The sequence below is a fragment of the Coregonus clupeaformis genome, chromosome 28 (genome assembly GCF_020615455.1).
Source record: "Coregonus clupeaformis isolate EN_2021a chromosome 28, ASM2061545v1, whole genome shotgun sequence".
Taxonomy (NCBI): domain Eukaryota; kingdom Metazoa; phylum Chordata; class Actinopteri; order Salmoniformes; family Salmonidae; genus Coregonus; species Coregonus clupeaformis.
In genome coordinates this window covers 6655465-6682329 of record NC_059219.1, presented here as the reverse complement: position 1 = coordinate 6682329, position 26865 = coordinate 6655465, and the positions used below count along the sequence as shown (strand labels likewise).

Here is a 26865-nt window from a genome sequence, read left to right as displayed (position 1 = left end):
TGTAGTGGTTAAATGCAGTAATTTGTTTACAGGGGATAATACAGTGCGTTGTAGATGATGTAACTGGTAAACCTGGCCTTGGGGTCGTTAACCCTTTACCACTCACACTGCTCGAGTCTACATGCGCTTCTATGAATGACCGTAATTAAAATCGAAAAGGAAAAAACTCAAGGCCTAAAAGTTTTGTTTTGTGTTTTGCGTGCCTGCCCTCATATTTATTTAGGCAAAATGCGTTGGCTGGGCTATTTCTTAACCGGGCAGTACAGAATAAACACCGACCCGCCGCAACAAACAAACTGCCGCGAGTTATTACATAAGTCCTGGTGACATAACCTCTGCGCGCGAGCTCGGGACCACAGCCAGGGCGCAAAGAGCAAGCGGGTTGAAACCGGAGTAGCCTGAACTGCTTGCACAAGGAAGTTCGTTGCAAAAATGAAGTTGGCTGATATTATCCTCACGTGAAGACAAGACGGAATATGGAGAGAGAGAGTGACAACAGAGAATGGCAAAATGACAATGACGTTATCAGAGTAAATGAGCGTAGTGACTCTAACAGAGATGGTAGTGCATGTTTTAAAGCGCATGCGCCGTCCCGGCCGCTAGAACAGCAGGTAGTTCTATATATTTAGAATTAAAGATTCAAAGTTTTTTAAGTTATTCATGGTGCATTGCATACTAAGTGCATAGCAAAACGCACGGTAGAATATACTATAAAAAAGGGTGTGTAGACAAGCTTGTCCCAGGAGTGTGAAGTGCGTGTGGTGTGTGTCAGAGCCAGGTGCAAGAAAACGCAGTTTGTTTTGACGGGGAGTTATGGAATATGAGGAGCCCGAATCACCAGACCCCGTCACTACTGACGAACCAATCAAAAGAGGTAAGATATATTATCTTGATTATTGATAGGGTAGACCTAGTGTATTAATGTGTAGGCTATGGTAGGCCAGGCCTAGTCTATTCAGTGATTTACATTTCACAAATGTCAATTATTTGCAGATGCAACTATTATTGTTTTAGCTATACATGGTGGATTGGGTGAAATGAAAATGTCTCAGGTTTGCTTTATAAGTTAATGGACATTTAAAGGTGAATGCCAAAAAATATATATATATAAAATACAAAATATAAAAAAATATAAAGGTGAATGTATGTATGCACATTGCAATATATACTGTGTGTGTGTGTGTGCTTGTGTGTGTGGATGCACATGCATGCACACACACAGACACACCTGTTTGCCAGTCTATAGCATTGACTATTGTGAAGTGTGAGCACACCTTGGGATTCCAAAAGTGCTGTATGATAGTGTTCGTATACTGTCACTGTCCCCTTCTCCCTCTCCTCCCCCATCACCCTCTCCCCTCCTTTAAGCGAGCCTCATTCTAATGCTTATCTCTCCCCTCTCTCCTCCCGTTTCTCTCTATCTTTAGCTCCTTCTCTCGTTTGATCTCTTATCTATCCCCCTCACTATGTCTCTCTCTCTCCACATTAGTTGGCTCGTTCTCTCTCTCTTACCCCCTCACTCTCTCTTTGTAAGATCACCAAGGCTCCCTCCCTCCAAGTTCTTTCTCTGCCTCCCCCCTCATATCCTCCACTCTTTCTCATCTTGTCTCATTCACTCTCCCTCCTCCCATCTTCCCTCCCTCCCTCTTTTTCTCTCCCTTCTCCCTTCTCCCTCCTCCCATCTTCCCTATCCCTCACTCTTTTTCTTCTTACCCCATTCACTCTCCTCCCCTCCCTCCCTCCCTCCATCCCTACCTCCTCTCCCTCCCCATCTCTCTCATTAACTCACCTCTCTTCTCCCGTTGTCCACCTGGCGGTGTAACTCTTGCTCCTTGAGGGTGAACACGGCAGTAATCCTCTATAAGACCAGGGATTAGCTCTTAGCTGTGTTGGGCCTGCTGCATTTCCCAGCACCACACAGTCTAAAATCAAACCATGGCTCTCAACTTCGATTCCCTCAGTCTCTATCACACGTACTGCACACGTCATTTATTAAATGACGTCATCCATTAGGCCTAAACCACAGGTGTCAAACTCATTTTATGGAGGGCCGAGTGTCTGCGGCTTTTAACTCCTCCCTTGTACTTGATTAATCAACGAAGGTCACTGATTAGTTAGGAGCTTCCCTCACCTGGTTGTCTACTCTAGGTCTTGGACACAAACTTACATTCAATAACAAGAACCAGCAGACACTGGGCTCTCAATGGAGTGAGTTGGACACCATAGCTAAATATAGGCTACAGACTCACATTGATCTTTTGATCTTTATTCCCTAAATTGAACCAGGTCTGGCCGAGAGGGTGCATTGGTACAAATATCCCACAATGGTGCCACAGTTGTCTGGATTTATAACACATTAAAACCCTTTCTCACGGTGCATATTACTCTCTCCGTTACTCATTGACAGGACATCATGATAGCCATAGTTATGCACCAGAGAGCTACTCTCTTCTTTACTGTGTACATACATGCACGCACTTACACGCACACACACGTAAATGCACTAGTAGTCACTCCCTTATTACATCACATTGTGTGTCGAGTGTGTGTGGGGAGCTGATAATGTGTAACATGCAGCATGTGTTCTTCTGTCACTCTCCAACCTGCAGCTGCTATATCTCCATACAGAGTAGGATAGACAGACGGGGGAGAAGAGAAACCTTGGAAACCGCTTTAGATTAAATAGCGGCGTCTAAATCTTAACAAGACTTCCATTGTTAGATAAAGCATTGATTGGAAAATACAGAATACTGCTGTTTGATTCGATTGAGAGAGCAAGGGAGATAGACAGATAAGGAGAGAAAGAGATCAATAGAGAGAGATAAGATGGTATTTATGCTGACATGCATGTCTTTTTGAAAAGTAGAGCACAGTGAGGAGTTAGAAGAAGATAGCGGTTTCCATGGCCTTCATGTTGGTCTTCTGTAACGTGGCCTCATAGTACCCACACTGTGGCGTCGGCTGACACTCAGTGGCATGGGTCAGGGGTCACTGCAGTTCTGACTGGAATAAGATCATTAGCACTTAGGTTTAGGATTTAGTTTAGTTTGTAATCACATGAAATTGACTCATGATCCGACAGCATGGCTGACGTTCTCAGTCCACTGAAGGTTGAAAATTGACTCAAATCCTTACTTTTTGCGTACAATCGCAAACGGCAGTGTGTGTGTGTGTCTCTTTGCGTTTTGAGTCTAAGTGTGTATGTTTTCTGTGTGTGTGTCAACTGCTTTGCTCTCACCAGACCTCTATGTTCTGCTTATTAAGATTTGATGAAGAGGGGAAACGGAGGGAAGCAGTGAAAGCCGCAGCAGACCTCCTCTAGCCCAGACACAAAGACCCAGGCTGCCTCTGCCTCTGTCTGACTCCACCCAGCGATGCTTATCTCCCCTGCCCTCTCTCTTCACATGCGCACACACACTAAAAATACACACCTCAGCTTGGAAACAACCCCCACACACATACACACACCCAGTCCAATATGAACTTTCTCACAATTGTGGTCAGAAAGCTAAACTCCCACCTTCCTCCAGGTAGCTTAGTGGTTAAGAGCGTTGTGCCAGTAACCAAAAGGTCGCTGGTTCTAATCCCCGAGCCGACTAGGTGAAATATCTGTCGATGTGCCCTTGAGCAAGGCACTTAACCCTAATTGCTCCTGTAAGTCGCTCTGGATAAGAGCGTCTGCTAAATGACTAAAATGTAAATGTAATAACTGTGTCTGTCTCTTACTCACCAAGGTGTGTGTGTGTGTGTGTGTGTGTGTATGAATGTATGTCTGTGTGTGCCTGAGAGAGAGTTCAAACTCCATCCACCCTCTGCTTGTGTCAGCTCCTACTCTCCCAACTTTCTCTTTCTCAAGGCTCTTCCACACCAATTAATTTCATACAACAGCCACTATAAACACATCAGACCCTGTGTGCAGAGGCCCAGCATCATCCTGACATAGATTCAGTCCTCCTCTGTTGTGTCAGAGAGACATAGACTCAAACCTCCTCTGTTGTGTCAGAGAGACATAGACTCAGTCCTCCTCTGTTGTGTCAAGGAGACATAGACTCAGTCCTCCTCTATTATTGTCAGAGAGACATAGACTCAGTCCTCTGTTGTGTCAAAGAAACATACAGTGCCTTGCAAAAGTATCCATCCCCCTTGGCGTTTTTCCTATTTTGTTGCATTACAACCTGTAATTTAAATTGATTTTTATTTGGATTTCATGTAATGGACATACACAAAATAGTCCAAATTGGTGAAGTGAAATGAAAAAAATTACTTGTTTCAAATAATTCAAAAAAAATAAATAACGGAAAAGTGGTGCGTGCATATGTATTCACCCCCTCTGCTATGAAGCCCCTAAATAAGATCTGGTGCAACCAATTACCTTCAGAAGTTAGTTAGATGGCACATAGGTGGACTTTATTTAAGTGTCACATGATCTGTCACATGATCTCAGTATATATACACCTGTTCTGAAAGGCCCCAGAGTCTGCAACACCACTAAGCAAGGGGCACCACCAAGCAAGCGGCACCATGAAGACCAAGGAGCTCTCCAAACAGGTCAGGGACAAAGTTGTGGAAAAGTACAGATCAGGGTTGGGTAATAAAAACATATCAGAAACTTTGAACATCCCATGGAGCACCATTAAATCCATTATTAAAAAATGGAAAGAAAATGGCACCACAACAAACCTGCCAAGAGAGGGCCGCCCACCAAAACTCACGGACCAGGCAAGGAGGGCATTAATCAGAGAGGCAACAAAGAGACCAAAGATAACCCTGAAGGAGCTGCAAAGCTCCACAGCGGAGATTGGGGTATCTGTCCATAGGACCACTTTAAGCTGTACACTCCACAGAGCTGGGCTTTACGGAAGAGTGGCCAGAAAAAAGCCACTGCTTAAAGACAAAAATAAGCAATCACATTTGGTGTTCGCCAACATATGGAAGAAGGTACTCTGGTCAGATTAGACTAAAATTGAGCTTTTTGGCCATCAAGGAAAAAGCTATGTCTGACGCAAACCCAACACCTCTCATCACCCCGAGATGCTGCCACCACCATGCTGTGGGGATGTTTTTAATCGGCAGGGACTGGGAAACTGGTCAGAATTGAAAGAATGATGGATGGCGCTAAATACAGGGAAATTCTTGAGGGAAACCTGTTTCAGTCTTCCAGAGATTTGAGACTGGGACGGAGGTTCACCTTCCAGCAGGACAATGACCCTAAGCATACTGCTAAAGCAACACTTGAGTGGTTTAAGAGGAAACATTTAAATGTCTTGGAATGGCCTAGTCAAAGCCCAGACCTCAATCCAATTGAGAATCTGTAGTATGACTTAAAGATTGCTGTACACCAGCGGAACCCATCCATCTTGAAGGAGCTGGAGCAGTTTTGCCTTGAAGAATGGGCAAAAATCCCAGTGGCTAGATGTGCCAAGCTTATAGAGACATACCCCAAGAGACTTGCAGCTGTAATTGCTGCAAACGGTGGCTCTACAAAGTATTGACTTTGGGGGGGGTGAATAGTTATGCACGTTCAAGTTTTCTGTTTTTTTGTCTTATTTCTTGTTTGTTTCACAAGAAAAAATATTTTGCATCTTCAAAGTGGTAGGCATGTTGTGTAAATCCAAATGATACAATCCCCCCCCCCCCAAAATCCATTTTAATTCCAGGTTGTAAGGCAACAAAATAGGAAAAATGCCAAGGGGGGTTGAATACTTTCGCAAGCCACTGTAGACTCAGTCCTCCTCTGTTGTGTCAGAGAGACATAGACTCAGTCCTCCTCTGTTATTGTCAGAGAGACATAGACTCAGTCCTCCTCTGTTATTGTCAGAGAGACTGAGATGATCCCAGTTGGGAGTGAGTGGGATAATAAGGGACTGAAGCTACAGTAGAGCATTGAACTAAGATGTGAGAGAGGAAGTGTGTCTTGTGTTCAAGCAGAATTTAACTCATCTCTTCTTTGCTACAGGAGACACTGTGTCCAAGAAGACTCATTTGAGTAAGTGTTTGTGTGTGTGTGTGTGTCTGTTGTTGTGTGACCTCACTCGTGTTTGTCGATATGCCTGTCTATACATGCCCATGTGGTATGTGTGTGCTAGTTATATGTGCATGCAGTGTGGTTATGCCTGGATCGCTAGTATTTGCACACGTTTGCACCTGTGCTGAGAGACACACACGCACACACACACACACACACACACACAGGTTTCTCTGTGGCGCCAACATCAGCATTATAGCTCTGTTATGCACCTGTGTTCATTTGTATAGACATTATTCTCCTGTTTGCTGGATTTGGGTTTGAAGACAAACTCTATATTGGTATTCTGGCATCTGGATACAGATAGTATCAGATAGCATCTCCTTCACATGTGGTGGCGTTACTGTGCTGTTTCTGCTCCTGACTATAACACACCTGTTAGTTTTGAGTGTAGGGAGAAAATTGAAAATGGCGGGGACGTTTTCATGATACTTGTTTTCACTTTAAATAATAATCATACGGATGATTGAATGTGCATCATCAGAAAGCTCTCCCTTTATTGGCTGTTTCAGATGTCAGTTCATACTCAATTGGCTAGTTAGGCTGTCAGTCTGTGCTGTGGGTACAGTCCTATCCTCTTGAAGTGTTAGAGAAGTACAGTATATGTCCTTTCATGGCAATAAAACTTTTTTTGTATTTAAAAGTATATTTGAGGGAGAGAACGGTGGGTACAGAGAGTGGTTAAGGCTTTGAGTGTGAGTGGGTTATGCACAACAAAGAAAGGGAAAAAGTACCATAAGAAAAGAGAGAGAGAAAGAAAGGGGAAAGGCCCCCTCTCTTTCACACGCGAGCGCACACACTGTGTGACTGACAGAGCGCTTGAGCGGTGACTCTGAGGCCCAAACATACTGTAGGCACACTAAGATAGTCACTCTGCAAGAGAAAGTACAGACCAATAGAGGAGAGAGGGAAGAGAGAGAGAGAGAAGGAGAGAGAGAGAGAGATCGTGACAGTGACAATGAGACAGTGAGTGTGAATTGAGGGTGAGGGTGAGAACAAGAAAGAGAGAGAGAAATAGAGTTTGTGAAAGTGGGACAAGAAGACAGAATTGGAGTGAAGATCATGCGAGGTAGGAATGATGGCCTTGATTTAATGTGTGTTACTCTGTACAGTACCGTATCTGTGTGTGTGTGTGTGTGTGTGTGAGAGAGAGAGAGAGAGAGAGAGTGTATACTGTACTGTAGCCTACATTAGAAGTATTGTTTACAAATGTTGTTTGTTTGGCTTTTTTTTGTCCCCCATTCTCCTTCCGTATTCCTCCAACTCTTCAAGTACAGCAACAGCAACATATCCGCTCACGGTCATATTCATTTCTAAACTCAAAACCAAAACATTATCATATCAATATTTTAGGCTGGGTTTCTGTACAGCACTTCGAGATATTAGCTGATGTAAGAAGGGCTATATAAAATAAAATTGATTGATTGATCAATATCTTTGCCAGAATGATTACTGTGCATTGTGTTTCAGCCTGTTGGCATGTCCAACATCCTCACCAGATCCTCGTTGTGTTTCTTTCCAAAACCTCTAACAACTTGACATTGTAGCTGCTCTTGAAGTTTACATTTGACATTTTAGTCATTTAGCAGACACTCTTATCCATAGCCACTTACAGGAGCAATTAGGGTTAAGTGCCTTGCTCAAGGGACAGATTTTTCACCTAGTCAGCTCGGGGAATCGAACAATCGGTTAAGAGCCTAACACTCTTAACCGCTAGGCTACCTGCCCCCCCAAGTATCTACTTATTTTTCTTATGTTTCTTCTAGAAGCATAATGGAGCCAGAATAGAACCGTTGTCTGATTCTACAGGCCTGTAGAAGTGATATAATTACATTTTAGTCATTTAGCAGACGCTCTTATCCAGAGCCACTTACAGTTAGTGAGTGCATACATTTATTAATTGTTTTCATACTAATGTAACCATTTACTTTGATAATACTCTTGAAAATAATGTAAATATTTCAAAACATCTTGCAAAGCATTATCACTTATTGTAAAAAGACACAAGTGATGTAGTTGGTGTAAGTTGGGCCAAATCAGTCTTCAAAATATTTAATAGTTTTTGTCTAAATATGTAAATGGTTAACTATGACTACGTATTTACGTTGTTTTGAAACCAAGTGAGGGACCTTTGAAGCGTCTCATTGGTTAGTAAGTGGGCACTAAGACATGTATGTGTCATTACTGTGGTCGTGGATACTGTCCTGAAATGACTATGTATTTTACCTGATTATGTTTCAAAGACTTAAATTACAGCAACACATTTCCATGTTCTCTCACTACCACTCACACAGTCTGTGATGTGACACACGAGAACTACCACTCACACAGTCTGTGATGTGACACACGAGAACTACCACTCACACAGTCTGTGATGTGACACACGAGAACTACCACTCACACAGTCTGTGATGTGACACACGAGAACTACCACTCACACAGTCTGTGATGTGACACACGAGAACTACCACTCACACAGTCTGTGATGTGACACACGAGAACTACCACTCACACAGTCTGTGTGATGTGACACACGAGAACTACCACTCACACAGTCTGTGATGTGACACACGAGAACTACCACTCACACAGTCTGTGATGTGACACACGAGAACTACCACTCACACAGTCTGTGTGATGTGACACACGAGAACTACCACTCACACAGTCTGTGATGTGACACACGAGAACTACCACTCACACAGTCTGTGATGTGACACACGAGAACTACCACTCACACAGTCTGTGTGATGTGACACACGAGAACTACCACTCACACAGTCTGTGATGTGACACACGAGAACTACCACTCACACAGTCTGTGATGTGACACACGAGAACTACCACTCACACAGTCTGTGATGTGACACACGAGAACTACCACTCACACAGTCTGTGATGTGACACACGAGAACTACCACTCACACAGTCTGTGATGTGACACACGAGAGAGGAACAGGGACTGTGTAGGCAGAAGGTGAGAGAGGGATAGTGAGTTTGGTATGAGACCGTACTGTGTTGTAAGATGGTCCTCTCACAGCATCCTCTGCACCTGTTTCTATTTACGCATCCATATGGCGCCATAGGGACTGTGTAGGCATGCATGCACTCACACACACACACACACACACACACACACACACACACCGTAGCACAGCTGCCTTCTGGTTGGCACCTCAGTGTGTGTGTGGTAGCGTGATATACACTAAGTGTACAAAACATGACCAGGTGAAAGCTACCATCCCTTATTGGTGTCACTTGTTAAATCCACTTCAATCAGTGTAGATTGAGGGGAGGAGACAGTTAAAGAAGGATTTTTAAGCCCTTGAGACATGGATTGTGTATGTGTGCCATTCAGAGGGCGAATGGGCAAGACAAAATATTTAAGTGAACGGAGTATGGTAGTAGGTGCCAGGCGCACCCGGTTTGTGTCAAGAACTGCAACACACTGCTGGGTTTTTCACGCTCAACAGTTTCCTGTGTGTATCAAGAATGGTCCACGACCCAAAGGACATCCAGCCAACTTGACACAACTTTGGGTAGCATTGGAGTCAACATGGGCCAGCATCCCTGTGGAACGCTTTCGACACCTTGTAGAGTCTATGCGCCGACGAATTGAGGCTGTTCTGAGGGCAAAAGGGGGTGCAACTCAATATTAGGAAGGTGTTCTGAATGTTTTGTACACTCAGTGTATATCTCCTGTGTGTATGTCACTGTATATAACATGATACAGATAGAACTTCTAATATTACACATACTGGGTTCTAATTTTAATGTCATGGAAGGATAGGACGATTAACATAACTGTAGACTGTTTTTACAATGATGACATTACTTAAATACAACAGTGAACATTTATGCATTTCGATTCATTCTCCTCTTTCATTTTTCTCTGAGAGTGGCCCACCACCATCGCCATATAGTCTTGATTCAGGCGGCATTCTCCACACACAAACAAAGAGTATGCTGATGCATTTGGGGGATTCCTGTTCAGATTCGTGTTCTCTAACTTCAAAAGACTTTCCTTACACTTTTTGGGTGCACATACAGCTACACACACATACACACTTCCAACGCACCTCACTTTACTTAAAAGAGTTGACACCAAAATCTGAAGTCACACATTCACCCCCAAACATGACAGATGAAAGAGAGCAGTCACACAGTCACACACCCGTCACCATTACTTGGTTTACCTCACAACTAATTATTGTTCCCCTTGGACTCAGTCTGGGGTTCAAAACAGCCTTTCCGAAATGCTTATGTTGAAATGCGTAGGGTGCCTTTGTTATTGATTGTGAAGATTAATTTTTTAATTTTGCATTTTTTACTTACTAGAGCCACATTTCTTCTGACCAAACAGCATGGCATTACTCAAAAATTACAGTTTCCAAAATAACTGTTCAGAGGCTGCACTCAAAACAAATGCAGTTTGATGTGTATTGTTTCATTTAAGATATAGTCTTCAAGCTATTCATGTAGAGAATTCTCATGGCAATACTGTAAAAAAACAGTGTTATTTATCTAGCATTATCTTGCATAAAAATTGTGTTTTACACTATCTGTCAAAGCGCTTTAAATTGTATAGCTCCCCACATCCACTTTCAATATAGCACCCACCTGGGTGACTCACAACTGCCATTTTGAGGCATGCTATCACCGCTCAATAACCTACCAACAACAAATATCTTAAATTAAATGGGTCTCAAACGGAACAGTAAACTACAAAAAAATACATTAAATTAAATGTCTTAAATTCCAGAGATTCCTTTACTAATTAAGTTATTATACTTATAAATATGTTATAGCACATTTACAAAATGTTTTAATTGTAAAGCATTAACAGCATATTAAGGTGAAAGTGTGATGGATACTTATTTCACATTTACAGTATATATATATTTTCAAATGTGGAATTGATTCATTTTATAGCAAATTGTTGAAATCTACCAAGAAGTAAGTAAGGATCAATAATCGCCCTGAACACATTTACATTTTTAGCTATTTGTATTCTTTGATCATATTTAATAACATTTCTGATTCCCTTTTGAACATTTTTATAGTCAAATTTTTCAAAATACTGTAAAAAAATAAGAAATATATTGATATTTATATTAATAAAAATCATATCATATCAAGGAATCATTATCTAGAATAACATTTTTCACAGGAAAACCTGAAGCAACATGAGTTATTATTGGTCAAAACATCTCAGTGTGCCATCAATTAGATTTTAGATTTAATTTCAAAGTATTCACACAATGTTCAAATGTTATCTCAAGTTAATCTCTTACTCTCTAAGATTTTTACTTGATGGATAACAGTATGCCCCATGTTCTCTTTGTCATGCGTCTGTGTGTTGGAGGGTGTGATTCTGCGGGGTGTTTCCGGTGGAGGAAAGTTGAGGTTTTTTGTCCGTTTACAGAGCAAAATGCAGAATGCTGACAGGGTACTTTATACAAAGACAAGGGAAAGGTGCTGAATGGCACTCGCTGCTCATGTCAGAGATATTCAAACCCTTATGAAGGACAATGGAAATGTAATATACAGTGGGGAAAAAAAGTATTTAGTCAGCCACCAATTGTGCAAGTTCTCCCACTTAAAAAGATGAGAGGCCTGTAATTTTCATCATAGGTACACGTCAACTATGACAGACAAAAGAAGAAAAAAAAATTTGTAGGATTTTTAATGAAGTTATTTGCAAATTATGGTGGAAAATAAGTATTTGGTCAATAACAAAAGTTTCTCAATACTTTGTTATATACCCTTTGTTGGCAATGACACAGGTCAAACGTTTTCTGTAAGTCTTCACAAGGTTTTCACACACTGTTGCTGGTATTTTGGCCCATTCCTCCATGCAGATCTCCTCTAGAGCAGTGATGTTTTGGGGCTGTCGCTGGGCAACACGGACTTTCAACTCTCTAGATTTTCTATGGGGTTGAGATCTGGAGACTGGCTAGGCCACTCCAGGACCTTGAAATGCTTCTTACGAAGCCACTCCTTCGTTGCCCGGGCGGTGTGTTTGGGATCATTGTCATGCTGAAAGACCCAGCCACGTTTCATCTTCAATGCCCTTGCTGATGGAAGGAGGTGTTCACTCAAAATCTCACGATACATGGCCCCATTCATTCTTTCCTTTACACGGATCAGTCGTCCTGGTCCCTTTGCAGAAAAACAGCCCCAAAGCATGATGTTTCCACCCCCATGCTTCACAGTAGGTATGGTGTTCTTTGGATGCAACTCAGCATTCTTCGTCCTCCAAACACGACGAGTTGAGTTTTTACCAAAAGTTATATTTTGGTTTCATCTGACCATATGACATTCTCCCAATCCTCTTCTGGATCATCCAAATGCACTCTAGCAAACTTCAGACGGGCCTGGACATGTACTGGCTTAAGCAGGGGGACACGTCTTGCACTGCAGGATTTGAGTCCCTGGCGACGTAGTGTGTTACTGATGGTAGGCTTTGTTACTTTGGTCCCAGCTCTCTGCAGGTCATTCACTAGGTCCCCCCCGTGTGGTTCTGGGATTTTTGCTCACCGTTCTTGTGATCATTTTGACCCTACGGGGTGAGATCTTGCGTGGAGCCCCAGATCGAGGGAGATTATCAGTGGTCTTGTATGTCTTCCATTTCCTAATAATTGCTCCCACAGTTGATTTCTTCAAACCAAGCTGCTTACCTATTGCAGATTCAGTCTTCCCAGCCTGGTGCAGGTCTACAATTTTGTTTATGGTGTCCTTTGTCAGCTCTTTGGTCTTGGCCATAGTGGAGTTTGGAGTGTGACTGTTTGAGGTTGTGGACAGGTGTCTTTTATACTGATAACAAGTTCAAACAGGTGCCATTAATACAGGTAACGAGTGGAGGACAGAGGAGCCTCTTAAAGAAGAAGTTACAGGTCTGTGAGAGCCAGAAATCTTGCTTGTTTGTAGGTGACCAAATACTTATTTTCCACCATAATTTGCAAATAAATTCATAAAAAAATCCTACAATGTGATTTTCTGGATTTTTTTTCTCAATTTATCTGTCATAGTTGACGTGTACCTATGATGAAAATTACAGGCCTCTCTCATCTTTTTAAGTGGGAGAACTTGCACAATTGGTGGCTGACTAAATACTTTTTTTCCCCACTGTACAGTGCCTTCGGAAAGTATTCAGGCCCCTTGACTTTTTCCACATTTTGTTACATTACAGCCTTATTCTAAAATTGATTAAATAAAAAAAATCTGCAGCAATTTACACACAATACCCCGTAATGAAAAAGTGAAAACAGGTTTTTAGAATTTTTGCAAATGTATTAAAAATAAAGAACAGAAATACCTTATTTACATAAGTATTCAGACCCTTTGCTATGAGACTCGAAATTGAGCTCAGGTCCATCCTGTTTCCATTGATCATCCGTGAGTTGTTTCTACAACTTTATTGGAGTCCACCTGTGGTAAATTCAATTGATTGGACATGATTTGGAAAGGCACATACCTGTCTATATAAGGTTCCATAGTTGACAGTGCATGTCAGAGCAAAAACCAAGCCATGAGGTCGAAGGAATTGTCCGTAGAGCTCCGAGACAGGATTGTGTTGAGCCACAGATCTGGGGAAGTGTACCAAAAACTTTCTGCATTATTGAAGGTCCCCAAGAACACAGTGGCCTCCATCATTCTTAAATGGAAGAAGTTTGGAACCACCAAGACTCTTCCTAGAGCTGGCCACCCGGCCAAACTGAGCAAATGGGGGAGAAGGGCATTGGTCAGGGAGGTGACCAAGAACCCGTTGGTCACTCTGATAGAGCTCTAGAGTTCCTCTGGGGAGATAGGAGAAACTTCCAGAAGGACAACCATCTCTGCAGCACTCCCCCAATCAGGCCTTTATGGTAGAGTGGCCAAACAGAAGCCACTCCTCAGTAAGGCATATGACAGCCCGCTTGAAATTTGCCAAAAGGCACCTAAAGACTCTCAGACCATGAGAAACAAGATTCTCTGGTCTGATGAAACCAAGATTGAACTCTTTGGCCTGAATGCCAAGCGTCACGTCTGGAGGAAACCTGGCACCATCCCTATGGTGAAGCATGGTGGTGGCAGCATCATGCTGTGGGGATGTTTTTCAGCGGCAGGGACTGGGAGACTAGTCATGTTCAAGGCAAAGATGAATCGAGCAAAGTACAGAGACAGCCTTGATGAAAACCTGCTCCAGAGCGCTCAGGACCTCAGACTGGGGTAAAGGTTCACCTTCCAACAGGACAACGAACCTAAGCACACAGCCAAGACAACGCAGGAGTGGCTTCGGGACAAGTCTCTGAATGTCCTTGAGTGGCCTAGCCAGAGCCCGGACTTGAACCCGATCGAACATCACTGGAGAGACCTGAAAATGGCTGTGCAGCAACGCTTCCCATCCAACCTGACAGAGCTTGAGAGGATCTGCAGAGAGGAATGGGAGAAACTCCCCAAATACAGGTGTGCCAAGCTTGTAGCGTCATACCCAAGAAGACTCGAGGCTGTAATCGCTGCCAAAGGTGCTTCAACAAAGTACTGAGTAAAGGGTCTGAATACTTATGTAAATGTGATATTTTGGTTTTAAATTTTTTATAAATGTGCAAAAACTTATAAAAAACGGGTTTTGCTTTGTTAGTATGGGTTATTGTGTGTAGATTGAGGGGAAAAAACAATGTAATCACTTTTAGAATAAGGCTGTAACATAACAAAATGTGGAAAAAGTTAAGGGGTCTGAATACTTTTTGAATGCACTGTAAAAGGCCAATTTTTTATTAGGCTGCATAGCTTCTGATAGCAGCTTTCTACTGCCCTTCTGCATTAGCTCAATGAACCTCACTGTATTTTAGATTAGATTTGACTTGCTCTATGTATAATACAGTGCCTTCAGAAAGTATTCATACCCTTTGACTTTTTCCACATTTTGTTGTGTTACAGCCTGAATAAAAAATGTATTCAATTAAGATTTTTTGTCACTGGCCTACACACAATACCCCATAATGTCAAAGTGGAATTATGTTTTTCGAAATTTTTACAAATGAATTAAAAATGAAAAGCTGAAATGTCTTGAGTCAATAAGTATTTAACCCCTTTGTTATGGCAAGCCTAAATAAGTTCAGGAGTAAAAATTTGCTTAACAAGTCACATAATAAATTGCATGGACTCACTCTGTGTACAATACTAGTGTTTAACATGATTTTTGAATGACTACCTCATCTCTGTACCCCACACATATAATTATCTTTAAGGTCCCTCAGTCGAGCCGTGAATTTCAAATACAGATTCCACCACAAAGACCAGCGAGGTTTTCCAATGCCTCGCAAAGAAGGGTACCTATTGGTAGATGGGTAAAAAAAAAAATCAGACATTGAATATCCCTTTGAGCATGGTGAAGTTATTAATTACACTTTGGATGGTGTATCAATACACCCAGTCACTACAAAGATACAGGAGTCCTTCCTAACTCAGTTGGCGGAGAGGAAGGAAACCATTCAAGGATTTCACCATGAGGCCAATAGTGACTTTGAAACAGTTACAGAGTTTAATGGCTGTGATAGGAGAAAGCTGAGGATGGATCAACAACATTGTAGTTACTCCACAATACTAACCTAATTGACAAAGGGAAAAGAAGGAAGCCTGTACAGAATAAAAATATTCCAAAACATGCATCCTGTTTGCAACAAGGCACTAAAGTAATACTGCGAAAAATTTGGTGAAGCAATTCACCTTTTGTCCTGAATACAAAGTGTTATGTTTGGGGAAAATCCAATACAACACATTACTGAGTACCACTCTCCATATTTTCAAGCATAGTGGTGGCTGCATCATGTTATGGGTATGCATATAATCATTAAGGACTGGGGAGTTTTTCTGGATAATAAATAAATGGAATGGAGCTCAGCACAGGCAAAATTCTAGAGGAAAACCTGGCTCAGTCTGCTTTCCACCAGACACTGGGAGATGAATTCACCTTTCAGCAGGACAATACACTAAAACACAAGGCCAAATCTACACTGGAGTTGCTTACCAAGAAGACAGTTAATGTTCCTGAGTGGCCGTGTTACAGTTTTGACTTAAATCTACTTGAACATCTAGGGCAAGACCTGAAAATCATTGTCTAGCAATGATCAACAACCAATTTGACAGAGCTTGAAGAATTCTGAAAATAATAATAGACAAATGTTGCACAATCCAGATGTGGAAAGCTCTTAGAGACTTACCCAGAAAGACTCACAGCTGTAATTGCTGCTAAAGGTGCTTCTACAAGGTATTGACTCAGGGGTGTGAATAGAGATATTTCTGTATTGCATTTTCAAAAAAATTGCTAGATTTTCTAAAAACATATTTTCACTTTGTCATTATGGGGTATTGTGTGTCTGTGTGAAAATAAATCATATTTAATCGATTTTTTTATTCAGGCTGTAACACAACAAAATGTGGAAAAAGTAAAGTGGTTTGAATACTTTCCGAAGGCAGTGTACTTGTATGTAGGGGCGGCTAATGCAATCCAGTTGTAGCCTAGGTGATTTCTGATGCTCATTGACAGAGAGGGAAGATGATGAGGGAGGGGAATAGAGATTATATGTGTATCTGTGGACTAGTGTTGCATAACATTTATCGCTCTCGCTCTCTACAGTATTTCTTGCTCTACCTCGCTATCCCCACTCTCCCTCTCTCCTTACCAGTCACTTCTCTCTCGCTCGCTGTTACGCTCATCTTCTTTTATCTCTCTCTCTCTCACCTCTCTCTCCCGCTTTTCTTTCTTAATTTAGATCCAGAATTCCCCCTCTTTTCTGTAGCTGGCCTATAGCTGGTTCGGCTAAAGAGATAAGGGCTGGGATGAGGGGGGACTGAGAACTCCGTGACAATAGTATCATGTCAGTAACTGCCGAGACCATATCATCATTTACTACACTGAAGGGAGATTGTAAAGTAAAGTAGAGGTTGAGAACAGTAACATGGATCCACCTGCCAGCCCTACACGAGCTGCTGGTTGTTAGTGTGTAGGATGTCCCAGGCCCATAGTGCAGTAGCAGACACTACCATGGTGACTAGTCAGAGGAGACAGAAGTATAGGAGGTCAGGTTATATTAGCTAGCTGCCGTCGCTCCTCATCCGCTCCAGCAATACCACCACTGGTGCTATCAACAGATGTGAAAGTCTGTTGATAGCTGAATATGTGGTTTGGTGAGTACCTTTGTCAGAATTACGGGAGGCTGGGTAAATGACGGCTCTGTTGAAGTTGGAGAGCCAGGTTAGCTGTTGGCCTTAACTAGATGGATAGGGCTGCCTTGGGTAGAGATGCCTGTAACAGTTAAAGATAGGGCTGCTGTGCACACCACAGGAGATCACTGACGAGAGAGAGAGAGAGAGAGAGAGAGAGATGAGAATAAAGGACACACAGAGGAAATAGACCAATATCAGCAATGTGGCTTCAGAATAAGATGAAGAAAGAGAATAGAGAGATAGTGGGTGAGTTTTAGAGATAGGGACCGAGATGGAAATACAGTTTGCTGTGGCGGTTGCAAATGATGTACGTACTGGTCCTCAATCCCAAATGAATGGAATAGATAGAAACATACATGTGTGTGCATCAACAGTGAAAGGTTGTGGGTCAGGTTGGTTTCCTGTTGTTTGAGGTTGAGAATCAGAACTGAGAGAGCAAAAAACAGAGACCACTGACGCTCTCTCTCTCTCTTGCTCTCTCTCTCTCTCTATACAATGTTGCAGGCTGTCACTCTACTTGTTCTATCTACCCACCCATCCATTCTGTCTATCCACTTTCTCATTCACATTCTCACTCAATTAGTCAGTCTATTCATGAAGTGTTCAGTTGTTTTCCTGCACATAGACAATACCATCCATGCAGTCTTTAGGGTTATAGTGTGTATTCTATCAGATGTGCAGTATAGTGTGTATTCTATCAGGTGTGTAGTATAGTGTGTATTCTATCAGGTGTGCAGTATAGTGTGTATTCTATCAGGTGTGCAGTATAGTGTGTATTCTATCAGGTGTGCAGTATAGTGTGTATTCTATCAGGTGTGCAGTATAGTGTGTATTCTATCAGGTGTGCAGGGGGTTTCTCAGTTTCACCGCTGACTGCCCTCTCTTACGGCCTCTGGGAGATTCCTGTGGCACCTGAAATGACGGCACACACACTTGACACACTGACACACACACACTATTCACACAATGTATTGCTGTACCGTAAACACAAGCCATTGTCTCACTGCTTGACAAACTAACTTAGAACACACACCAACACAAAGAAAGACAAACACTCTTCCTGAACTCTAAAATCACGTCAGAATAGCGTATTTATTTTCAAATGTTCTGAATGTAATAATGTATGATTTGTGGAATGATGAGGATGAAAGATGGGGGGAGGGGGGGGGAAGAGGGGGATGGACATTCCTGGCAGTGTCAACCAAGATGAAAGACTATTACTGGCAGCACTATCCTTTATGAGACAGATAGAGAGAGGGATGGAGAGAGCGAGAGGTGAGATGAAAGAAGGATAGTCAGAGCAAAAGAGAAGCCAGTTAACCACTTAAAAAGACTGAGGTTGACACCTTCACCTCCTCCTCCTCTCTCCATTTGCAAATATTCCCCCTCTACTGTTGTCTCTTTGTCTCTGATGTCATTCGGTTCATTTTTAATAATGTAAGAAATGCTAATGAGAGGAAAACAGAGTGTTCTTTCTTTCAGTCTGTTTGCAACGTTTGATGACCTTAGGAGGGGAAAAACAACCAATCAAATGGTCTCTTTTTTAACAAGCCTGTATTATTGTAGCAAAGTTGCGTTATGTGTGTGTGTGTGTTCATGTGAAGTGTTGTTGATTTGTCAGGAGAATGGTCAAACCTCACCACTCAGCCACATTCACAGTAAGTTTCCATAAAATCTCAACGATATACTGACATACCCACTGAACACACAAAACGCAGGTGTCATGTAGACAGGTGTCACGTACACAGACCAAAAACCCGTTTTCCACTCCATATTTGTGTGGTCAACCAACTTTCTTAGTCTGATTTTGTGTTAATGTTACCTCTCTGCAGTCTAGGTTTCTCTTTCCCCTTCCTGCCCTCGATTCTCTTTACCCTCATCTATATTTCACTTTCTCTTCTCCCCCTAACTCTCCCTAACTCCCCCTAACTCTCCCTAACTCCTCCTAAATCTCCCTTATCTCCTTGATAGACAGTTTTGAATGGGCTCACACTGTAGTTCTGAAAGATCTGGGTTTGGACATTGTCTCATTGCTCTCTGCTGGCCAACGTAGTCCACAGGTGTGTGTGTTACTGTTAACTGTAATGTGTGTGTTAACTGTAATGTATGTGTTATTGTGTGTGTAGCTCAGATTGAGGTAATTCCCTGTAAGATCTGTGGGGATAAATCATCAGGAGTTCACTATGGAGTCATCACCTGCGAGGGTTGCAAGGTGAGACTGCAGCACTACACACCTCATTTCACTCTGACCAAGCAGACATAACAAACCGTGTGGTCAGATGACTCATTTCCAGTGGTTTCATTGGTTATGTCAATGGTCCTCTCTCCCCCTCAGGGTTTTTTCCGGCGTAGCCAGCTGCCGTCCGTGTCCTACTCCTGTTCCAGACAGAGTAACTGTCCTATAGACAGAGCCAGCCGCAACCGCTGCCAGAGCTGCCGATTGCAGAAATGTGTGACCCAGGGCATGAGCCGGGATGGTGAGACACGCACGCACACATAAAAAACAAAGATGTCTCCTGGTAAAATAAAGGTTGAATAAATACACACTTTACTTTATATAAGGGTAATTCAACTCAACTCCACCACCAACTGTTTTTGTTTCCCCAGCGGTGAAGTTTGGTCGGATGTCAAAACGTCAGCGGGACTCTCTGCATGCCGAGGTGGAGAGACATCGTCAGCAGCAGCAGCAGCATCTCCAGGCAGAGGCCCAGCCAGCCCTGCCCTACCCAAGCAAGGCACGCCGTAACCGGTCACCCCACATGCTCCAGCCCCCGGCTTCGGCCTACTCCTTCCCTGGAGAGCCAGAGCTGCCACCCTGCCCGACAGATGTGCTCCCCTACCTGGTGTGCTCCCCTGGCGAGTCCCAGGCCCCAGGTCTGGCCTACCAGGGCTCCTGTGTGTCTCCTGGCAGTGGGCACTCAGACGAAAGAGGTAAGGGAGTGGACACATGCACACACTTGAAACACATACAGTGGGGAAAAAAAGTATTTAGTCAGTCACCAATTGTGCATGTTCTCCCACTTAAAAAGATGAGAGAGGCCTGTAATTTTCATCATAGGTACACGTCAACTATGACAGACAAAATGAGGAAAAAAAATCCAGAAAATCACATTGTAGGATTTTTTATGAATTTATTTGCAAATTATGGTGGAAAATAAGTATTTGGTCAATGACAAAAGTTTCTCAATACTTTGTTATATACCCTTTGTTGGCAATGACACAGGTCAAACGTTTTCTGTAAGTCTTCACAAGGTTTTCACACACTGTTGCTGGTATTTTGGCCCATTCCTCCATGCAGATCTCCTCCTAGAGTAGTGATGTTTTGGGGCTGTCGCTGGGCAACACGGACTTTCAACTCCCTCCAAAGATTTTCTATGGGGTTGAGATCTGGAGACTAGCTAGGCCACTCCAGGACCTTGAAATGCTTCTTACGAAGCCACTCCTTCGTTGCCCGGGCGGTGTGTTTGGGATCATTGTCATGCTGAAAGACCCAGCCACGTTTCATCTTCAATGCCCTTGCTGATGGAAGGAGATTTTCACTCAAAATCTCACGATACATTCTTTCCTTTACACGGATCAGTCGTCCTGGTCCCTTTGCAGAAAAACAGCCACAAAGCATGATGTTTCCACCCCCATGCTTCACAGTAGGTATGGTGTTCTTTGGATGCAACTCAGCATTCTTTGTCCTCCAAACACGATGAGTTGAGTTTTTACCAAAAAGTTATATTTTGGTTTCATCTGACCATATGACATTCTCCCAATGATCTTCTGGATCATCCAAATGCACTCTAGCAAACTTCAGACGGGCCTGGACATATACTGGCTTAAGCAGGGGGAAATGTCTTGCACTGCAGGATTTGAGTCCCTAGCGGCGTAGTGTGTTACTGATTGTAGGCTTTGTTACTTTGGTCCCAGCTCTCTGCAGGTCATTCACTACGTCCCCCCGTGTGGTTCTGGGATATTTGCTCACCGTTCTTGTGATCATTTTGACCCCACGGGGTGAGATCTTGCGTGGAGCCCCAGATTTTGGGAGATTATCAGTGGTCTTGTATGTCTTCCATTTCCTAATAATTGCTCCCACAGTTGATTTCTTCAAACCAAGCTGCTTACCTATTGCAGATTCAGTCTTCCCAGCCTGGTGCAGGTCTACAATTTTGTTTCTGGTGTCCTTTGACAGCTCTTTGGTCTTGGCCATAGTGGAGTTTGGAGTGTGACTGTTTGAGGTTGTGGACAGGTGTCTTTTATACTGATAACAAGCTCAAACAGGTGCCATTAATACCGTAACGAGTGGAGGACAGAGGAGCCTCTTAAAGAAGAAGTTACAGGTCTGTGAGAGCCAGAAATCTTGCTTGTTTGTAGGTGACCAAATACTTATTTTCCACCATAATTTGCAAATAAATTCATTAAAAATCCTACAATGTGATTTTCTGGAAAAAAATTTCTCAATTTGTCTGTCATAGTTGACGTGTACCTATGATGAAAATTACAGGCCTCTCTCATCTTTTTAAGTGGGAGAACTTGCACAATTGGTGGCTGACTAAATACTTTTTTTCCCCACTGTAATCAGACAAGCACTGTTTAATATATATTACCCCCCTTCCCCCTTCTCACTACCTCTTCTTCAGGGTTCGACTCCCGTCAGCCGTCTCCTGACCAGACGATAGGGATGGGAATTAGATCCTATGACCCAAACGACCCCTATTGCCCCTCCCTGCTACACATAGAAGAGCTGTGTGGCAGTATCGTGCGCTCCCATAGGGACACCAGTCAGTTCAGACTGGAGGAACTGCAGGCTCTGAGATGGAAGTTGTTCAGCAGAGAGGAGATCCATGCCTACCAGAGCAAGGTACTGTACCAACACATCACTGGTCTCATATAAATCATCATCAGTCAGTCGTCAGTAATAAATAAGGCTTTTATTAATAAGTTAAAAGAAGTCTGACCCCTGAACTCAAGTGAAGGCATCCTGTCTCTCTCTTCTCCTTCTCACCTCTTTTTGGAATTCCCTCTCCTCTCACATCTCTCTTTTTCTCCTGTCTCCCCCTCTCCCTCCCTCTCCCTCACTTCCTCTCTCTCTCTCCCTCCCTCTCCTTCCCTCCCTCTCCCTCCCTGTCCCTTTCTCCCCCTCCCTCCCTTCCTCCCTCCCCCTCCCTCTCCTCCCGCTGTCTCCAGTCAGTAGATGAGATGTGGCAGCACTGTGCCATGAGGCTGACTGAAGCAGTACAGTACGTGGTGGAGTTTGCCAAACGCATCCCAGGGTTCCGTGGGCTCGGCCAAAACGACCAGATCACCCTGCTGAAGACTGGTGAGCCGAACCCACCTGTCAATCACTCCTTAATCTACTATCCTCTCTCCCCTCTCTCAACAAAAGTCTTCCTGTAAAAAGTGCACATTGCCATTACTAAATCTTCTCTCCCCTCTCTCTCTCTCTCTTCCTCCCTCCCTCCCTCCATCTCTATCGCTCTCTCTCAGGTTCGATGGAGGTAGTTCTGGTCAGAATGAGTAGGTGTTTTAACACAGAGAACAGCACCGTCTTCTTCGATGGGAAGTTTGCCAGCACTGAACTTTTCAAGTCTCTGGGTAAGTCCATTGGTTCCTAGTCTTAGCTATTGAATGGATGCTACTGTGCCCTCCGTAATTATTGGGACAGTGAAAGATGTTCTATTCTTATGGCTCTATACTCCAGAAGTTTGGATTTGAAATCAAACAATGACTATGAGGTTAAAGTGCTGACTGTCAGCTTTAATTTGAGGGTGTTTTCATCTGTATCGGGTACATACGGTCCATTCGGAAAGTATTCAGACCCCTTGACTTTTTCCACATTTTGTTACCTTACAGCCTTATTCTAAAATAGATTTTAAAAAATGTTCCCTCATCAATCTACACACAATACCCCATAATGACAATGCGAAAACAGGTTTTTAGAAATATTAGCAAATGTATATTAAAAAAAAGATACCTTAATTAAATAAGTATTCAGACCCTTTGCTATGAGACGCGAAATTGAGCTCAGGTGCATCCTGTTTCCATTTATCATCCTTGAGATGTTTCTACAACTTGATTGGAGTCCACCTGTGGTAAATTCAATTGACTGGACATAATTTGGAAAGGCACACACCTGTCTATATAAGGTCCCACAGTTGACCGTGCATGTCAGAGCAAAAACCAAGCCATGAGGTCGAAGGAGTCCGTAGAGCTCCGAGACAGGATTGTGTCAAGTCACAGATCTGGGGAAGGGTACCAAAACATTTCTGCAGCATTGAAGGTCCCCAAGAACACAGTGGCCTCCATCATTCTTAAATAGATGAAGTTTGGAACCACCAAGACTCTTCTTAGAGCTGGCCGCACGGCCAAACTGAGCAATCGGGGGAGATGGACCTTGGTCAGGGAGGTGACCAAGAACCCGATGGTCACTCTGACAGAGCTCCAGATTTCCTCTGTGGAGATGGGAGAGCCTTCCAGAAGGACAACCATCTCTGCAGCACTCCACCAATCAGGCCTTTATGGTAGAGTGGCCAAACGGAAGCCACTCCTCAGTAAAACGCACATGACAGCCCTCTTGGAGTTTGCCAAAACGCAACTAAAGGACTCTCAGACCATGAGAAACAAGATTCTCTGGTCTGATGAAACAAAGGTTTAACTCTTTGGCCTGAATGCCAAGCGTCACGTCTGGAGGAAACCTGGCACCATCCCTACAGTGAAGCATGGTGGTGGCAGCATCATGCTGTGGGGATGTTTTTCAGCAGCAGGGACTGGGAGACTAGTCAGGATAGAGGGAAAGATGAACGGAGCAAAGTACAGAGAGATCCTTGATGAAAACCTGCTCCAGAGCGCTCAGGATCTCAGACTGGGTCGAAGGTTCACCTTCCAACAGGACAACGACCCTAAGCACACAGCCAAGATAATGCAGGAGTGGCTTTGGGACAAGTCTCTGAATGTCCTTGAGTGGCCCAGCCAGAGCCCGGACTTGAACCCAATCTCTGGAGAGACCTGAAAATAGCTGTGCGGCGACGCTCCCCATCCAACCTGACAGAGCTTGAAAAGATCTGCAGAGAAGAATGGGAGAAACTCCCCGAATACAGATGTGCCAAGCTTGTAGCGTAATACCCAAGAAGACTCGAGGCTGTAATCGCTGCCAACGGTGTTTCAACAAAGTACTGAGTAAAGGGTCTGAATACTTATGTAAATGTGATATTTCCGTTTTTTTTTTAAATATAAATTTGCAAAAATTTCTACTAACCTGTTTTTGCTTTGTCATTATGGGGTATTGTGTGTAGATTGATGAGGGGGAAAAAACAATTTAATCAATTTTAGAATAAGACTGTAACAAAATGTGGAAAACGTCAAGGGGTCTGAATACTTTCCGAATGTACTGTAGCACCTCCATTTTAGGGGACCAAAATTATTGGGACAAATTCACTTATGTGTATTAAAGCAGTCAAAATTTAAGTATTTGGTCCCATATTCATAGCATGCAATGACTACATCAAGCTTGTGACTCAAAAAATGTGTTGGACGCATTTGCTGTTTGTTTTGGTTGTGTTTCAGATTATTTTGTGCCCAATAGAAATGAATGGTAAATAATGCATTGTGTCATTTTGGAGTCACTTTTAATGTAAAGAATAGAATATGTTTGCAAACACTTATACATTAATGTAAAGGCTGTATGATATTTGTGCGTCTGTAACTTTCGGAACTTTAACCTCAAATCCACATTTTTGGAGTATAGAGCCAAAATAATAAAAAATCCTTCCCTGTCCCAATAATTACGGAGGACACTATCTCATATTAGTTTAGCCAATTGGTTCCTAGTCTTAGGGATGCTAACTGTGTTGTTGCAGGCTGTGGCGATCTGATGGTGGCGGTGTTTGACTTTGCTCACAGTATGTGTGCCCTGAGACTGACTGAGCAGCAGATGGCTCTCTTCAGCTCACTGGTGCTCATTAACCCAGGTAAGACACACAAATGCACACACATTCTGTAAAATGATACTGCAGATAATCTTAGTACAGTAAAGTCATAGATCAGTAAAGTCATAGAACATCATAAGCTGATTAATGGTATAAAATAATCTCTTTTAATATTTTTCCTGTGTGTGTAGATCGCCCCTGTCTTGAGGATAGTGGCAGAGCACATAGAATGAGGAGAGACTTGGAGGTATGCCTCAAACAGATGCTACACAGAGACAACCAGGAGAGCCTTCTGCACAAGGTAACACACACAGGCACTCGCACATACACACGCGCACATACACACTCACAGACTCACGCATTCAAGTTTGAGAGAGTAGTAGGTGGAGAGTGTTTACCCTCTATGACATCACTGGATACAGTGTGTAGAACTTTCATTGACTAGCTGTGTGTGTGTGTGTGTGTGTGTGTGTGTGTGTGTGTGTGTGTGTGTGTGTGTGTGTGTGTGTGGTCCCCAGCTCTACCAGAAGGTGCCAGTGTTGCGGTCTCTGTGCAGTCTGCATGTGGAGAAGCTGCACTGGTTCAGCCAGCGCTACCCGCTCACCGTCCACTCTGTCTTTCCTCCTCTATACAAGGAGCTGTTCACCTCCGACCTGCCTTCTGTGGACTCCCTCTGAACTCTCTCTGAACTGCACCGTACATGTTGACAGATAATTAGACAAAGAAACATGCACACAGTAGTAGACAGCCACACACACACAAACACACACAGACACTCAGAGACACAGACACACAGACACTCAGAGACACAGTCACACACACACAGAGACAGACACACACACACACACAGACACACAAAAACACACACACGTGTACGCATTGATAACATAAGATGTAATTACTTTGAATTCTTCACTTGTTGAATAAATATATTTTTGTAATTTCTGAGAGCAACGAAATGATCTCAGTAGGCTATTAGTGTTTAGAAATTGAAGCTATTTTCATGCAAAAAAATGTTTTATAGATAAGGATGGTGTACAAACGTTCTGGTATTTCAAGGTATTTCACTATGATTACTTGAAAATGTTTTCAGATTATTTCCAAATTGTACGCATTGTTTTTCCTTTTTGAGAGTGTTATCTGAGTGTATTTCGTCCTTGAGATTATAAATGTTATTTTGACTCCGGGTGGCTGTTGGGACTTTATCCAGACCAGATGCTAGCTGGTATAAATTACCATATTTAGAGGATCACTATGAACTCTTATGTGTGTTTTCTGAGTTGTTTTTAATTGTGTGACTTTACAGAGTTGGTTAACCCATCAGACTGAGTAACTGAGCTATAGCCCATGGGCCCCACTGTTCAGGACACAAACACACAGTCAAGTATATAGCTAGTTTTCTCAATGAACTGTGTGTGGATCGAATATGACCAACTCTGCTATCTGTCTCTATCGTAATGAGCTTTAAAAGAGGCTGTGTGTTTACATTAAAAACAGAGTCAGAAATGTAAATATGAATAATCTGGGCAATATTGCTGTAGGCCTATGTAGGCATTTGAATGACTAACCTTGGGCATGACTGTTATTGTAAACGTGTCAGATTTCACAAACAGTACCTGTGTGCTGCTTTAACATGCTAGTTTATGTCTCCTGAGTGTTACCATGGTGATTTCCATGGAAAAGGCTTCTAATAAACTGCTGATATGATTAAAAAAGTGA

At 42.9% G+C, this 26865-nt stretch overlaps 1 protein-coding gene across 2 annotated transcripts; it reads left to right on the top strand.

Moving 5' to 3' along the window:
- Positions 1–352: 352 nt before the first annotated feature.
- Positions 353–26865, top strand: LOC121542692 (nuclear receptor ROR-alpha A). 2 transcript variants are annotated; one of them, XM_041852183.1, is made up of 11 exons: positions 353–874; positions 5957–5986; positions 19363–19448; positions 19572–19713; positions 19844–20167; positions 21862–22082; positions 22409–22541; positions 22709–22816; positions 25078–25188; positions 25338–25447; positions 25665–26865. In XM_041852183.1, exons 1-11 carry the CDS (start codon positions 814–816, stop codon positions 25821–25823), a joined length of 1485 nt encoding a protein of 494 aa, XP_041708117.1. In that variant the 5' UTR covers positions 353–813; the 3' UTR covers positions 25824–26865. The 2 variants fall into 2 exon arrangements, with proteins under 2 accessions (XP_041708117.1, XP_041708118.1); XM_041852184.1 differs by lacking the exon at positions 5957–5986.